Raw genomic sequence first — 18,037 nt, forward strand, 5'->3', positions numbered from 1 at the left:
ATCACATTACACACTTGAGAATAGAAATCCATAAACATATCATCAGTTGGTTTCGGATAAGCACGTTTCCAGAATGATAATATCTTATCAAAAAATGCATCAATCTTATCATTTTCATGCTGCTTAACACACAAATACGCATCTTTACACACATTTTTCATGTCGGGTGGTAAAAATGTCTCTCGCATCTTACACAAATATCCCTTTAATGTTAATCGTCTATTCTCCATATCAGCAGGTTTTAGCGTATAACCACAAGCGGTTCTCACACCCACACACTTTTCAAACAGAATTTCCTTACACACTTGATGATTAGTCATATGATACCGTCTAGTAGTCATCCAAAATCTCTCCAAATAATCATCAAAGAAAATCACATCATCGTCTACTAAAAATTCAGGCGCATTTTTTCTGAACTGATCATCAAGCTTAGCACACGTTTCATTGTACCTATGAACATTCTCCTCCCCCTGCGATACATACAAAGATCTATCTGGCACATAAACAAGAGATTTACACCAACTAACCTGCGGTTCACTCAGCCCTGCCTCGAAAAAATTGATCGTGTTAAAATCCTCCGCTTTAACCTCAGAAATGGCTGGCCACCACATGAGAACTCCATTGTAGATATTATCCACAGCATCAACTTTAGACAGCTCCCATAGCTTTATGATCTTATCATCCTGATCTTGCAATCCTCCAAAAATAGTTCGAGAGCCACTAACAAACAATCCAGGCTTCTCCTCCGGCACAGATCCTCCAGCAGTCCTCTGCCAAGGCATAGAGTTATTCAGACTATTCTGCTGTGCAATTCTATCCAAAATTCGTTGCTGGCCAGTCATAAACTCATCAACAACCATCACATTCTCGGTTTTGATATCACCTTCAACACCAGGCACCACTACTTTAGTAAGGCGTTCTTCTAAATCGTCCATACGAGTAGCTAATCCAGTAACTGCAGAACTGTTTGTATTAACATTATCCGCCAACTCCTGAACCTTCGTCTCCAGCGGCGTCATTCGCCCAGTCAAATTAACCAGCATATTCCCATTGGAATGAACCTCACCCTGCAACGAGGTTATCGACTCGAAGATGTACTCAAGCTTCTCCTCCGGAGACAGCTTCCTGAAATGAGCAATGTCCACCTTCATCGCTCACAAAAATATCCTGAATAAAAACAAAGCAAAGAAATAATACAATCAAAAGAAAATCTGAGCTATAGATTCGTACTACACTACTGCGCCAAAAATGACGTGTAGTAATAATAAGAATAAACAGCTAAATATTCTAATAAAGTGTATTAATTCAAAGACAGATTAAACATACAAAATAGATATTAATTATAATAACAAGGTTAACACTTTTAGGTTCGTGCCGAATCGAAGAGCAAAGACTTGCTCCGAGAATGGTGACACAAGAACTAAAAGTTAATATATAAAATACATACAATGCTCTCAAGGCAGGGAGGAAGGGACTATACATCACACTATGTCTGTATGTTTATTAGCTCTCTCCAATTCTTCTTCTTGGTATTAAATCTTGTTAGGTAAACTTTTTTTCTGTACTGAGAATTTTTTATTTTTGATTACTTTGTTTCCAAGTGACATAAAACAGGCCTTTAATTACTGATTAAAACTGTGTCTTATTTATGCATAATTTTTTTCACTTTGGGACACCCTAAAAAGGTTAAAAATGAAAATACTTTGTTTTGTCAGGTATGTCCAAGGGTGTGTTTATTGTTTACCCCCCTCCCCACATACACACACCCAAAACGCATTTGGGGATGTCACAGGCACCATGTATATTTAGGAAGAAAAAAATGTTATTTTACTCATCCCCCCCCCCCCAACCAAAAAATTTACCAACAACCATTTGGAAGTATTTACCCTCCCTTCCCCAAATAAAATAGGATTTCAAAGAATTTCGTCTTTTTATCTCCCCCACCCAAATAAAAAAGCTTTGATGTCCATGATCATGGCTCTGAATACAATATAGTTCCACCTGATAAAAACAAGATTTCTATTATAAAATTTACAAAAAAATAAACATTGTATGAAAAAGATAAAATAAGAAAATGACAGCTGTTTTAAATTTTTTAGTAAAAAAGGACCTACAAACAAAGGTTATTAAATAAAAGGGCGAAGGAAGCGAAAATTGACTTTCACTCACTTATAGTCGGAAATTCATTATCAAACAGAGGGCATGCACAAAAATTTTAAACCTTTTAGCTCTAATAGGAAGTGAGATAATAGGGGGGGGGGGGAGGCATTGAACGCCCCCCCCCCCTCCCCCTGGCCGATAAAGGTGCGGCAAGAGGCCCAACTGTTAAGGGTTAAGCTTTGGAAGGGGTCCGACTGTTTAGGTTAAAATAATTTCAATTTATTTATCTCTAGGGGCTCTGTTTTCTGAAGGGTTAAGAAGGGAATGTAAAATAGCTTAAACCCATACCGGGACCAATGTAAAGTTTCCCTAAAATGGAGAACTCAATCAGTTTAGCAGTATCAAACCTTAAGATACTGACAAAATATCTTACTAAGTTTATATAATAGGATAGGCCCAACAAGTGTTATTTATAATTTTAAATTCTATCAGTCTAATAATAAAAGCGGAAAGAGTTTATAAAGACGACACAAAAACATTTATAAAAATTACTTATTTTTTTCTTTTTTTAGATTCTTTAATGATTTTAACGTTTTTATTATGTAAATGAATAAAGTTTTATTCAAACTTAAAGGATTTAATCTTTTTCTTTGAAATTTATATGTCTAAACAGTAAAAATATGAAGTTCTTTATTACGAAATCTCAAATCATTAGATTTTAATTAAGTTTATTTATAAAAATAAAGAATAAATTTGGCAAAAAATATAGCTACAAAAAGGATTACTGCTTTATAAAACTACCTTGATTGTAGAATTGCATTGATTTTGTTTAATAACAGTAAAAAATGAGTTTTTATGTGATGCGTTGCTTATAATCAAACCTAAAAGTGCATTTTATTCAATGATAGAGTGAAAAAAACATATACCTTGTTTTATAGTTTTTTTTCTCTCTCTTTTTATTCATTTATATAATATGTATATTAAGAATAAAAAGTATTTATTTCTTTAAATATTCATACTTTGCTAAAATGCCCTGGTAACTTTTTGCAATATATTCGCTCTAAAAAGGATTCAGTATCTGACTTTTGCATTTAAAATGATAGATTTTATACCAATTATCATGTTTACTGCAGAAAAAATTATTTTTGTGTTTATATGCAATTTTCTATAATAAAATGTGAGAAATGCCTTTTTTCACACGTAGGGCGAAAAAACTAACACTGAAAATAAAATTTATGTCTTGAACATGTCCTAAACTCATAGATAAAAACTTTCATAAGAACATTTATTTCAAAATATGTCATTTAAGGCATGAAATTAATTTTGCAAATTAACATTGCAAATGTTTGCAAATAACTTTTGAAAATAGTTTCTGCGGATTTTCTAATTTACATAGGTGTTTTCTGCACATTTTCCCCTTTCCAAAAATACCTTCCTCGTTAAGATTGGCTTCAAGAAAGTATTTACTTTCCAAAAATGATATGTGCTTTCTAGTTCATAGATTTTGGGAGATAATAGTTTCCAGGAATATTTTACTGTGAACTGCATGACTACCATATAGTTTAATTACATATTGTCGAATATAGAAAATCCGAAAAATAAAGTTTAAAATCTTTAAAATAAAGTGAGAAGTTAGACAAATCTCATAGCTGCTGCAATTAGTTATTCAGACATGGAACATGATAAAATTGGATATAAGAGAGATCAAAGCAACAGAGCTACTATATTCAAATTCCAGGCAAACTTCTTGTTTATATAATATTTAAGTAATGTGCGCGAGATTGAAAACTCTTGCTGCTTCAATATCCGGTTATCCGGCCGGATATAGGTATACTGGCGCCAGATATTTGGTTTTATAAATCAGCCTGATATCAGGTATCTGGTCCGGCCCAACGCTAATACAGACATATTGATATCCTTCATTAATTGGATAAATAGGGATTGTAGTGACTCTTGCAGGGGTGCAACACAGAGTTACATCAATAAGAGTTTAAGTCTCCATATGATGACTCAAATTTATGGGCATGAGTTTTGTCAAATCAATAAAAGCTATAGCAAATAAAAATGCAATTGATTAATTAAGTTTTGATATTATAAACAAGTTAAATTTGTTATGTATAGAGTAAGAGAAGACCACCTTATTATAGACCTAATAGTTATCCTAATTTTAAAAATAAAATTAAAGTAAACAACACACATAATATCAAGGAAGGAATTTGAGTTTATGTAATTGATTTCTTAATAGCAAGAGTTTTGTGTGCTACTTTGGAATTTATTACACCTTAAAGGGCATTTTCATTAATGAACAGTTATGAAATCTTGATAATAAAATTTTATTTTTATCCAATCTTCACAAGAGAGGTATTTTTGGAAAGAGGAATACATATAGCAAACGCAAATCCGCAGAAATTATATTTGCAAGTTATTTGCAAAAATTTTCAATGTTAATTTGCAAAATAAATTTCATGCTTTAAATGACATTAAAAAAAAAATCTTTTTCTGAAAGTTATCTAATTATAAGTTTAGAAAATACTTAAGACAAAAAAAATATCTTTGGTGTTATTTTTTCGCAGTATATAGGAAAAAAGCTGCTTCTCACATTTTATTTTAAAAAAAGTCATAGAAACACAATAGATGATTTTTTTAAAAGTCAAGACTATAATTGGCATGAAATCTATCATCCTAAATGTGTGAATTAGATGTAGAATACTTTTTAGAGCAAATATAGTGCAAAAAGAAACTAAGACATTTTTGCAAAGTATGAAAATCTAAATAAAAAAGTTCTTTGTGATTTTTATATACATATCAGATAAATATATAGAAAAATAGTGATCAAATACTATGGAACAAGTTTAAGTGCTGTCATTGATTGAATTGCACTTTTAGGTTCAAGCATAACCAAAGTAGCACATAAAAACTCGTTTTATTAAGTAATTAAACAAACAAAAAATGCTAAAAAAATACAACTACATATATCTGATATGTATATCAAAATCTAAAAGAACTTTTTTCTTTAGATTTTCTTACTTTGCAAAAATGTCTTGGTTACTTTTTACACTATATTTGCTCTAAAAAGGATTTTCAGATTTAGAAATGATAGATTTTATGCCAATTATTATGTTGACTTTGAAATAAATCATCTATTTTGTATATATCTTTTTTTTTATCATAAAATGTGAGTAATAGCTTTTTTCATATGGAAGACGAAACAAGTAACACTAAAGGTTTTTTTTGTCTTAAACATGTTCTAAATCTGTCATTTTAGGAACAAAATTATTTTTGTAATTATTGCAAATTTTTGCAAATAACTTGTAAATATGATTTCTGCGAATTTTCTAATTTACAAAGGCATTTTCTTAATATAATCCTCTTTCCAAAAATACCTCTCTTGTAAAGATTGGATAAACAAACTTCATGAGCAAGATTAGAAATATTTTCATACATTGTTTATAGTTTTATGGGCTTTATCTATCAGGGTCCTGGGATATGGTCATCTAATGCAGGGCTTCTATATTAATACCTTTAGTTATAATTTTACATTAAATAAAATATGTCTTTGAACAATCTTAGATATAATTTTTTTTAAGTATTCCAAAATTCCTGTTACCTACAGACCATACTGATTATGAATCCCCAAAGACACAGTTATGATAGATGGATGAATAATGGTGCTAGTTCTTTTCCCACTTCACCCTTTCAATGTCCATCCGGCAACAAATGTCAGGTTCTTGGTCATTAAAAGATGCATGTAATAAAAAACCTCTGATATCAAAAATTCAAACAGTTCATGGTTTCAATTATGGTCATGACTTTACAAATCTTTGGTTAAGCAAACTTTTGTTAATTAGCCCTCCGTTTGCCACCATGGAATTTCTTTAAAACTTTTAATATTTAGATCTTATTGAAAGCACCTACTCACATACATCTTAATGATTACCATTAGGCTACTTTTGATCACAAGTACTTGACATCAGCTTCAGCTGTTATCATCTCACTTTTTCAGGTAATTTTTTTTACTATTGTTTAAAGTAGGAAGGGTATATGTTTGTCCGTTAAGATCTAGCTATTCTCATAACAGATCAAGTGCTCTATATTAATGTCAAGATATGTTTCTAGAATAGCATACTGGTAAATTCAAGTCCTTGGATCCCAATGTTCTACCCATTGCTTCTTCTTTGAATACAGAATCGCCATATGCTAGAGATACACAGCCACCAGTAACAAATAAATCATTAACCTCTTACTAGTAAATAAAAATTATAATTAATATATATTTTCTGGTTCAAGCTATTTTTCTATTTGAAAACTTGAAATCTGACTAATTGAAAACAATTTACACCTCTTTCACTACAGACTTAGGAATGAGAATAATTAAATAACTATTCCAGTATGGCTTCCAAACTGATTATTAAAAGCCAGTTTGCAGCCACTCTGAAAAATCATGTATCATATCGTATTATATCCAGTTTTTTATAATATACAAATGTACAATCATGATATTAAAACAAGTTTTGTTAGCCTCTGCCTTCGGGATTTCGGGGTTAACAAAACAGGTTTTAATCGTATAATTGTACATTTTTATAACCACTGAAAGCTGTTTATAATACAATGTGATTAATAACTATTATCAGGGTCCCCTTGATTCTTCCATGAGACTGCCTCAAGGATTTACCCCTCCAAGATCTCAAAAATGGATTGCATGGTTTAAGGGAGAATCTCCACAGTGGTTAAGAGGAAACAGAGGAAAGAACCTCAGGAATGACTTAAAGGTAATCAATGGTATGGCTACAATGGCTGTGATCTTCTTTTAGAACAAAGAAGCTACAATTGCCACTTATAATGCTGCATAGAGTTATAGGAACATGGTAATATTTTTCCAGTGAAATAATTAAAACTAAAATTAATATTGCTATTATTAAGAAATAAAATTTTTAATTTTCAGTCTTGGAATGGAATATTGGATTGGACAGTAAACTATCGGTCAGATTCAACCTTTCAAATTAATATGAACAATAATTGTGTTTATGTCAAAGGAAAACCAGAAAGGTACCTTTTAAGAGAGATTGTGTAAGTATCTGTCTGTCTGTATGTATAAATTAAGCTATAAAAATTGGAAAGAATTTTAATGAATATAATAGATTTGAAATCTGCATAAAATTTTAAGGATTTTTTATAAAATTCGTTTTTTATATAATTCATTATTTAAAAGCGCAAATCCAATTTAAGTTCATACATTTTGACCAATAGGATAGGTGGATTGGAAACTGCCTGCGCTCTAATTGGTTGAATGATGTACGTCACTTAAGCTTCTCCAATCAGGGTGCAGATAGTTTTCAATCCACCAATCACAGATGTCAAAATTATTTAACTTAATTTGTATTTGCGCTTATAGATAAAGAATTATACAAAAAACGAATTTTATAAAAATTCCTTAAAATTTTATGCAGATTTCAAATCTATTATATTCATTAAAATTCTTTCCAATTTTTATAGCTTAGTATACATGTTATATTTGGGTTTTATAGAATAGTTTTATGTTGTTGATTGACATATTCCAATAAAAAAATATACCTGTTTCATGTCACTTAACCATAATTTTTCATTTTAAATTTAATAGATACCTGAACAAGGAAACAATCCTTAGTAACAAAACTGGTCAGGCTCTCTGGATAGCCTCTCATTGCCCTACTGAAGACAAGAGAGAGAGCTATGTGGCTGAACTTAGCGAATTTATACAAGGAATATTTGAATATATATTTTAAAGATTTTTATGTTAATAAAAGTTACAAGTTAAAGCAAATTTAAAATACAGTTTATTTGTGTTAATTACTTGAACTTAAATTTTATAACAGTTTTAATCATTTATTATTATAAAGAAATAACAAATAAAATTACAGTGACCAAAAAGGGAAAACAAAATTGTGATCTCACTAAGCTTCCTGATGATGTTCCACTTAATGATAAGGGAAAAGAATTAATCAATATGGACATTAACAACAACTACTATTTCTACCTTGCATTTGAAAACTCTTTGTGTGATGAGTATATAACAGAGAAATTCTTCAGAACTCTTAATTATAATACTGTTCCAGTTGTTATGGGGGGTCCCAGGTAATTATAATACTGTTCCTGTTGTTAGGGGTGGTCCCAGGTAATTATAATACTGTTCCTGTTGTTAGGGGTAGTCCCAGGTAATTATAATACTGTTCCTGCTGTTAGGGGTGGTCCTAGGTAATTATAATACTGTTCCTGTTGTTAGGGGTGGTCCCAGGTAATTATAATAATGTTCTTGTTGTTAGGGGTGGTCCCAGGTAATTATAATACTGTTCCTGCTGTTAGGGGTGGTCCTAGGTAATTATAATACTGTTCCTGTTGTTAGGGGTGGTCCCAGGTAATTATAATACTGTTCCTGTTGTTAGGGGTGTTCCCAGGTAATTATAATACTGTTCCTGCTGTTAGGGGTGGTCCTAGGTAATTATAATATTGTTCCTGTTGTTAGGGTTGGTCCCATGTAATTAAAATACTGTTCCTGTTGTTAAGGGTGGCCCAGGTAATTATAATACTGTTTCTGTTGTTAGGAGTGGTCCCATGTAATTATAATACTGTTCCTGTAGTTAGGGGTTGTCCCAAGTAATTAAAATACTGTTCCTGTTGTTAGGGGTGGTCGCAGGTAATTATAATACTGTTCCTGCTGTAAGTGGTGGTCCCAGGTAATTATAATACTGTTCCTGTTGTTAGGGGTGTTCCCAGGTAATTATAATACTGTTCCTGTTGTTAGGGGTGTTCCCAGATAATTATAATACTGTTCCTGTTGTTAGGGGTGGTCGCAGGTAATTATAATACTGTTTCTGTTGTTAGGGGTGGTCGCAGGTAATTATAATACTGTTCCAGCTGTAAGGGGTGGTCCCAGGTAATTATAATACTGTTCCTGTTGTTAGGGGTGTTCCCAGGTAATTATAATACTGTTCCTGCTGTAAAGGGTGGTCCCAGGTAATTATAATACTGTTCCTGTTGTTAGGGGTGGTCGCAGGTAATTATAATACTGTTCCTGTTGTTTGGGGTGTTCCCAGGTAATTATAATACTGTTCCTGTTGTTAGGGGTGGTCTCAGGTAATTATAATACTGTTCCTGTTGTTAGGGGTGGTCCCAGGTAATTATAATACTGTTCCTGTTGTTAGGGGTGTTCCCAGGTAATTATAATACTGTTCCTGCTGTAAAGGGTGGTCCCAGGTAATTATAATACTGTTCCTGTTGTTAGGGGTGGTCGCAGGTAATTATAATACTGTTCCTGTTGTTTGGGGTGTTCCCAGGTAATTATAATACTGTTCCTGTTGTTAGGGGTGGTCTCAGGTAATTATAATACTGTTCCTGTTGTTAGGGGTGGTCCTAGGTAATTATATTACTGTTCCTGTTGTTAGGGGTGGTCCTAGGTAACTATAATACTGTTCCAGTTGTTAGGGCAAAAAGAAAAACATATTTTCACTTCAGATTATCAATCCCCTTTCCTTAAATTTATATAATAAAATTTAATAAATTAAAATTTTAAATCCTGATGAAAATTTATGTGGGTTACTATTTTTATTTTTAACTCTGCTATATGATTTTACAAGTGTCAGAGTGTATTTTTAATACACCTTTCAAAAATGGTTCATTGAAATCATTAATACAAATATAAGATGAGAACAGTGCCCCTAGTTGCTATTTTTAAACATATAAGCCCAAAAAATTAACTGACTGTTTTTTTTCCTTAAGATCCCTGATATATATATAATTATTATATAGGAAATATTATGAAGACATGGCACCACCAAATTCTTTCATCCACATCAGTGATTATAAGTCTCCCAAAGAGCTGGCGGAGTATCTCATCTTTCTACAGAATAATCCAGGTAATTACAAAGGTACCCAAAGTTTGGTAAAAACGTCTTGGGTACTTTTATTAAGTTTTGACCCTAGGGGTCAAATGAATAATATAATTATATCACATAAAAAATTGTTGTCAAAAGAGTGCCGCTTTTAAAAACACTTGCTATTTTAAAATGTGGCTTTAATTAACTTAATTGATACAGGTCAGAATTTATAAAGAACAAGGATGACAACATCCATAAAAGCGAAGCTCTGAAACGATAAGACAAACGGACATTAACACTTATATAGTGTCAGAACTGAATAATCAGAATATAAATGAACAAGAGTCGAAGCAAAATTGTAAGAAAATTTGTTGAAAAACTTCTTGATTTACATTTTAAGGACTTCATTATATAGTTGCTTTGCTTATAATATTGTAGTTTGTTGACCCAGGAATCAGTACACCAAAAATCCGAACAATCGGATAATTAGATCACATGCAAATTTGTTGCTAAAAAAGTGAAAAATCAATATGTTTAAAATGGACGTACAGACATTCTGGTACTGATTATAGAGTTGCTATGCTTTCTAAAACGTACCTAACTACTACAGAAATTATCATGCAAAGTTTGAAATCGATAGGATAATTCTAACATGCCTAAATTAACGAAAATTATAGAAAAGATTCGCTTTTAAAAATATAAATTGCCTGGAAACAAATAATATAACTTAAATTATATTGATAAACAGGGATGACAACTTTCATAAGTAGTGAAGCACAAAAAAAATATGGTATGACTAACCGTCAAAGTGAATCAAGCATATACAGTGGTCATAAAAAATATGGAAGAAAGAGAAAGGACATAAAAACAAAAGATTAAAAGTGACTATAACATTGCTTCAAAGCAGTCAGACTGCTATGATTGTTATATACTCAAATATGCCCAATAATGGTTTTAATAAAAATCAGAGTTCTACCGTTAATAACAGCTGAATAAATCTTGTTTCCCCCATTCTGTTACGTAAAGACAAGCTGACAATGAGTTAAAGAGTAACTCATCTACTAAGAACACTTGCTTTTTTGCAATGTGGCTTTATTTTAAATTAAATGCAGCCGCTTTGTAGCCAACCAGCTTAAATTATCTTAACTGTTTTCAAAGATCTACTGTTGTATTATAGGGATCTTAAAGGATAAGACATTGGCTGATACATTAATGTAATTGTAAACAAAAGTTTGGACACTGCAAATTTGGAACCATTGTGGCCATAAAAAAGTGCCTCAATCTACTCTCACTGTGGGCTACAATTGAATCAAGACAAAAGTAAGTGCCGAGCCCTGGGACCTATGTAGGGTGAAAATATACATAAATCCTTGATGATTCCAGGTGGAGACAAAATATTTTAGCGGGGTCTTTTGGTTTTTTTTCAATTTAAAGTTCTGAAAAAAAATTGAAAAAAATATGAAAATCTTTAATAAAAAACAAACAAAAATAATTTTTAATATTTTTTTTTATTTAAAGATATAAACAACTTATATAAATACTATAAGCTTAAAAAAAATCACAATTTTCAAATTTAGACTTTCAATATAAAGATTTGTAGAAAAAACCTAACAACAAATTCTAACATATTTCTGATCAACATAGCAATAAAACGTCTTTTGCAAAATCTTTATCATCAAAAATAAATAGCACTTACTAAAGACTTTTTTTCATTTAAACTTATACTTTTCACATTATTTAACTTTAAAGATTGATTTTTTTAAAAAGAAAGGTTGCGTGATTTTTTTATTCATAATTAATTGCCTAATTTTGAGATTCAGACCTTACAGCTTTATATCATGGGTTACTCTACTAGCAGCGGCTACGCCTCTAGAGGCATATAGGGACCCTTAGGTTGGGTTGGAAGACGAACCCCCCTTACAATTACAGTTTTTTTTAATGAAAAAGTTAAAAACATTTATTTTGGAGAGTTGATTCTCTTGGGATAGTGATGGTACCCTTCCCCAAAATAGTAATAAACCTTACCAGGACATATAAGAAGCTACCATGTAAAGGAGAACCATATTGGTTCAGTGGTTAGTGAGATCCCTTGGTACACAAAGACTCACATAGAACGTGTTACTTTATTATAAAGATACATATATACACAGAAACTCTACAATCAGAGTATGTCTGTTTGTTCATCCGTCTGTATAAAAACATTACAGAATATATTTATTTGGTACTAGCGGCTACGCCCCTAGAGGCCTTTAGGGGCACTTGAAAGGGGAAGAAGTGGTTGAATTCTACAACTAGATTTTTATTTTAGACTTAAAAGAAAAAGTTATTTTTTGTGTGTGAAATGGGGTCCTTTTTTAGGGGTTGATTTCTCCTATGATGGTGGAGGTACCCTCCCAAAATAAGTTATAAACCTTCCAAGAACCAATGAGAAGCTACATAGAAAAAAAGAACCATTGATCATTGTTAATTACTATTCAGGGATCTAAAGGGATAAGACAATGACCGCTAAATTGATTTACATTCCCAAATATGATACATGGATAACCCTTCTGTATGTTTCAGTTAATGGTTGAAATGTTGGGCACTTAATTTAATAATCCAACCAAACAAAACTTGCAACAGGTCCCCTAATTAGTTAAGCCAACGAATAACAAATTCCTATATTAAACTATGGGGACTAGTCTAATAAACAGCCTATTGTCCCATCTCGCTCTGATTAATACATCTTTGTATCTGTATGTTACACTTGCTATTTTCTTTATTTGTATTCTTTTAAGCTTAAGAGCTTCACTAATTATGGATGTTGTCTTTTTCCCTTGTTAAATCCAATTACCTAATTCTGGATATTCTTTGAGGTTGATAATTACAATTATATTTTATTAAATGGAAAAAGAACAATTTAATCATAATTCAAGATAAAAATTATTTTATCACTAGCGGTTTTGCCCCTAGAGGCATCTAGGGGCCCTTGATAAGTGGGGGGAAGTTGACCCCTCCCCTACTTTCAGTTTTAGTATGTAAAAGAAAAAGTTTTTTTTAAATGTTGGGTAGGAACTAATTTTTTCTAAACTCAAAACTTCTCAGGCCCATGAAAAACTTGAACCAAAGAATCTTCGGTACTGACAGACACCCTCACACACACACACACACAAACAGACAGACACAGAAACTGTTACTTTTATATAAGGATTAATAGACACTAAACTACTCCTTAATATGTTGATCCTATATCAGTCTAAAAGATAGGTCAATAAAGAAGAACCAAATTGGTCCAGTGGTTAGCAAGAACTTCAGGCACAGACAGAAAAAACACACGGACATCCTATCTTTTTTATACAGGGATATAACTTTTAAACGATAGTAAAATTTTTTTTTTTCCAGATGATATTTCTCTCCCTGCTTTAAAGCACTATTTATGATACAAAATAGATTGATGTCTGTTTGTCCATCTTTCTGATGCTTAAGAACTGATATGGTTCTTTTTTTACTTTACTATGTAGCTTCTCATTGGTCCTTGGAAGGTTTATAACTTTTTTTGAGAAAGAGAAGAGAAATCGCCCCTTAAAAAAGGACCACAACACACAAAAAAACTTTTTCTTTTTAAGCCTAAAATAAAAATATAGTTGTTGAATTCAACCCCTTCTTCACCTATTAAGTGCCCCTAAAGGCCTCTAAGGGCGTAGCCGCTATAGCAAAATAAATATATTCTGTATTGTTTTTATACAGACGGATGAACAAACAGACATACTCTGATTGTAGAGTTTCTGTGTATATATGTATCTTTATAATAAAGTAACAGGTTCTATGTGAGTCTTTGTGAACTATGGTTCTCCTTTACATGGTAGCTTTTCATATGTCCTGGTAAGGTTTATAACTATATTAGGAAAGGGTACCACCACTATCCCAAGAGAATTAACTCTCCAAAATAAATGTTTTTGACTTATTCATTAAAAAAAAACTGTAATTCTAAGGGGGGTTCGACTTCCCCCCCAACCCAAGGGCCTCATATGCTTTTATCTGAATCTCAAAATTAGGCAATTAATTATGAATAAAAAAATCACGCAACCTTTCTTTTTTAAAAAATCAATCTTTAAAGTTAAATAATGTGAAAAGTATAAGTTTAAATGAAAAAAAGTCTTTAGTAAGTGCTATTTATTTTTGATGATAAAGATTTTGCAAAAGACGTTTTATTTCTATGTTGATCAGAAATATGTTAGAATTTGTTGTTAGGTTTTTTCTACAAATCTTTATATTGAAAGTCTAAATTTGAAAATTGTAATTTTTTAAAGCTCATAGTATTTATATAAGTTGTTTGTATCTTTAAATAAAAAAAAATATTACAAATTAATTTTTGTTTGTTTTTTATTCAAGATTTTCATATTTTTTTCAATTTTTTTTCAGAACTTTAAATTGAAAAAAAAACCAAAAGACCCCGCTAAAATATTTTGTCTCCACCTGGAATCATCAAGGATTTATGTATATTTTCACCCTACATAGGTCCCAGGGCTCGGCACTTACTTTTGTCTTGATTCAATTGTAGCCCACAGTGCTCTATGACGACTTAGGTTTAAATTCTATGAAACTATAGCCAATCAATCTATCAAATACCATGTTAGTTATTTTTCCTATTCTAGATAAATATTTTGAGTACCTGGCCTGGAAGGACAACTATGTGCAGAAATGTCCAGACTACAACCTTGCATGCCCAATTTGTGATAAACTACACAAGGTTCCAGTTTTTGTTAGAATTGTCAACTTGATTTTAAACTTTACACTAGAATAATTGTATCAATCCTATAATTTTTTTTATCCTGTAGAATCTTGCAAAGCTCTCAACCACTGATTATATTCTTCAGTTTAGGGAAGCTTTTCATAGGTCCCGCCAAGGACATCCAAGGGGGAGTAAAGTGGTGATTAACCCCCCCCCCAAAAAAAAAAAAAAATTAATAATCTCTAAAAAAAATTCCAGCATGCTACGCGTTCTTTGTTACTCCCACTTTCAAGATTTTTTACCACTGCCAAAAATCAAAAGACTATATAGTTACACCAGATTAAAACAGTTATGAACCATAATAAAAATACATGTTATAGTTTGCAATGGCCCTTTAATTAAACAATGCACTAGGTGTGTCTAAACAATGTCTATTCAAAGAAGTAACATTTTCCCAATTATTAAGAAAAAAATGTTTAAATCAAAATTAATTGTCTAGTTTCCATAAAATAGATCAATCAAACATTTCAGTAATTATCAAAATATCAAATTTTTTTTTCTAGGGGCAATTTATCTTGGCATGCTGCCAGGGTGGTGGTATCCTCCCCAAAACTAGTTAAAAACCTTACCAGGACCTATTTTAAGCTACACTATAAAGGAGAATCATATTGGTTCATCAGTTGTGAGTTGATTATTGTGTTTTCATGAATAGGAATGAGATACTACTAAATTTTTTATATTACTTTTTTACATTATTAAGTTACAACTCACCCCCCCCCCCTCTCCAACAAAATTATATATTAAAAATTAATTTTTGGCAACTTGACATTAGCAAAGCTTTTGGTGAAATTCTCAGTTTTTTATCAATTTTCAGGTATCATTAACTTTTTATTTTAAATTTGTTTATAGTTCTTTTCAATAAGGAATACCCATATTTAGTGAATGCTAATGTTCTTCTACTGTTTTTAAGCCTTAAAACTCACACCTTTACAGAATTTTAGCACAACCTACCTCTTCCTTTTATATCCATCCCTAGAGATGATACACAAAATTACCCCTTCTGTAGAATACAATTAGTGGTTGAAAAGTTTGGATACACAACTTAATGAATCAACCATTAAAAATTCAAGTCGAAAAAGTTGTTAAGCCAACGAATAAGAACGTTATTTTAAAACTTTGCGGACTAGAGTAATAATAATAGAGGGTACACCAATTTACAATTTATTGTAAGGGTGGAGAAACCCTCCAACAAAATACTTAACTATCTATTATCTCATACGGGCGATGGTACTGTCCATGACAGTCTAACGTCATGTCCAACATCCTAGTATATTTAAGGGGGGTCAAATCTATACTTTTCTGTCCAAACACCCAGATATGAGGTTAAGTAACACCCATGAGACAACCAACTCTTTGGTTGCATCACCTTCGGCTATAAGACCAAACTTTGCATACTTCTATAACTATCAACGTCGCGCACCTGACATATCAAAGATAGGAACCATTTTTATTGTCTTTAGTTATGATGCAGTGTTAAACCGAGATTTGAACTAATCACCTCTCCGACGACGAATGGATGTGCTATGGGTTGTTGAGCCAAAGTCGCGGGTTTTCCCCAAAGAATACTTAAAACATTATCTAGAACTAGCGGCTACGCCCCTAGAGGCCTCTAGTGGCACTTTAATTGTTTTTATTTATATTCAAAATATAGCTATTTAATGCTTGACGTTTATTTTTCGTTGAACTCTCTTTCTAAAATCGATAAATTTAAAAAAAATTTAATTTCTCTAGGGAGGGTGGTGGTACCCTCCCCCAAAATAGTTATAAACCTTCCCGGGACATATGGGAATATACCCTGTTAAGGAGAACCCGATCAGTTCAGCGGTTAGCGAGATCCTTCGGTACAAACACACAGACACACAAACACACAGACACACAAACATCCTGTTACTTTATTATAAGGATTATAGGAAGCTTTAATGCAGAAGTGGCTAGCAAACTCCTTAACTTATAAATATACAAGTACACACAGATATCTATTACTTTTGTAATAAAGACATTCATCTATATTTTAGGAGGATGGATGGACAACAGATCATATTGAAGACTTTTTAGAATGGTACAACAGAAAACCCTGTTATGGACATGATTATACTCTTACCAACAAATTAATCATTTAAATTTGTATAACTGTAACTTGTTATGATTTATTAAATATAGGTTAATTATTATGTCTGTTTCTGATATGCCCTCATATAAAAGTAACAGGATATCTATATGTGTGTCTTTAGGGAGTAGATAAGTTCGAATCTCGGCTCAAAACAGCCTCATTACTAAAGTTGTTAAAAATTTATTCCTACTGCTGTTATGTCAGATGCACCACAATAATAGACAGAGTAGCCATGCTATAGTTAGGATTCCCAGACAAAGGTAATGAAAAAAAACGGTTTGTTATCTGTGGGGTGTTGCTTAACCTAATACCAGGGGTGTTTGGAAAGAAAAGGGGAAATTAGGCTACCCTTTTTTATCCTTGATTGTTGGACTTGACATAAAAGTGGTATAGACAGCAGACTCGTCTTAATTTATAACATAATTTCAGAAAACACCTTGGATTATAACAAGGATTATAACTTCCAAATGTAACAAACCTGTTTAAATTATAAGCAAAATAATATAACTAAATCAGAAATTACAATAAAAAAGAGAGATAATTTTCTACTTAAACCTTTATAATATGTAAACATATGAGTACAAATACAGAAAATTTTGGCCTATATCCAATAGCCTGAATTTTGCTTTTAGTATTTAAAAACAAAAGAAATAACAAAACTACATGTTTGATTCAAACATGAGTTTGTTATTTGGATAGAACAAATAGATTATACAAATGATAATGCCTTTTGTAAAAAAAAAGTAGTTAATATTTAGCAGTTATACACTTACCTAATTATTACTTGCTGAAAGCTTGAGATTTTACTTCTTTCTCTTTCCAAGAGTGAAAAATAAAATAAAAAGTATATATACATTATTAATATAAAAGTATTTGATAAGTATATCATAACTGTATTTGTTGTCAAAAGAATTGTTTAGACTATACTATAAGGGGGACTGCCATTTACACATCCAGCAAATTTACAGTGGATTTTTTTTCGCCGGAGCAATGGATGTATTTATTACAAACTGAATTTTGACTGTTAAATGACAACAAAATCGTTTCTCCTGGCAATCTTACATCTAATATATTATTTATACTGTCAATAATACATCCATGACTGGCAAAAATACATCTGCCTAATTTAAAATCTATAATACAAAGTAGACTAATTGGTCATGGTCATATCCTGTTAGCCTGTTATTCTGTTAGCCTATGGGTTTT

At 31.7% G+C, this 18,037-nt stretch overlaps 2 protein-coding genes across 2 annotated transcripts; both read left to right on the forward strand.

The window, feature by feature from the left end:
* Window positions 1-5,717: 5,717 nt before the first annotated feature.
* LOC145320174 (uncharacterized) lies at window positions 5,718-7,862 on the forward strand. The gene is made up of 5 exons (XM_080162614.1): window positions 5,718-5,824; window positions 6,044-6,103; window positions 6,732-6,869; window positions 7,043-7,146; window positions 7,718-7,862. Exons 1-5 carry the CDS (start codon window positions 5,726-5,728, stop codon window positions 7,860-7,862), a joined length of 546 nt encoding a protein of 181 aa, XP_080018740.1. The 5' UTR covers window positions 5,718-5,725.
* Window positions 7,863-8,001: 139 nt separating this feature from the next.
* Window positions 8,002-17,019, forward strand: LOC145319659 (4-galactosyl-N-acetylglucosaminide 3-alpha-L-fucosyltransferase FUT6-like). Its single transcript, XM_080161935.1, has 4 exons — window positions 8,002-8,211; window positions 9,883-9,989; window positions 14,585-14,679; window positions 16,737-17,019. The coding sequence occupies exons 1-4, from the start codon at window positions 8,084-8,086 to the stop codon at window positions 16,839-16,841; spliced, it is 435 nt and encodes a 144-aa protein (XP_080018061.1). The 5' UTR covers window positions 8,002-8,083; the 3' UTR covers window positions 16,842-17,019.
* Window positions 17,020-18,037: the final 1,018 nt, after the last annotated feature.

The sequence above is a fragment of the Acartia tonsa genome, chromosome 5 (genome assembly GCF_053477335.1).
Source record: "Acartia tonsa isolate MP-2025a chromosome 5, ASM5347733v1, whole genome shotgun sequence".
In the NCBI taxonomy this organism is placed as follows: domain Eukaryota; kingdom Metazoa; phylum Arthropoda; class Copepoda; order Calanoida; family Acartiidae; genus Acartia; species Acartia tonsa.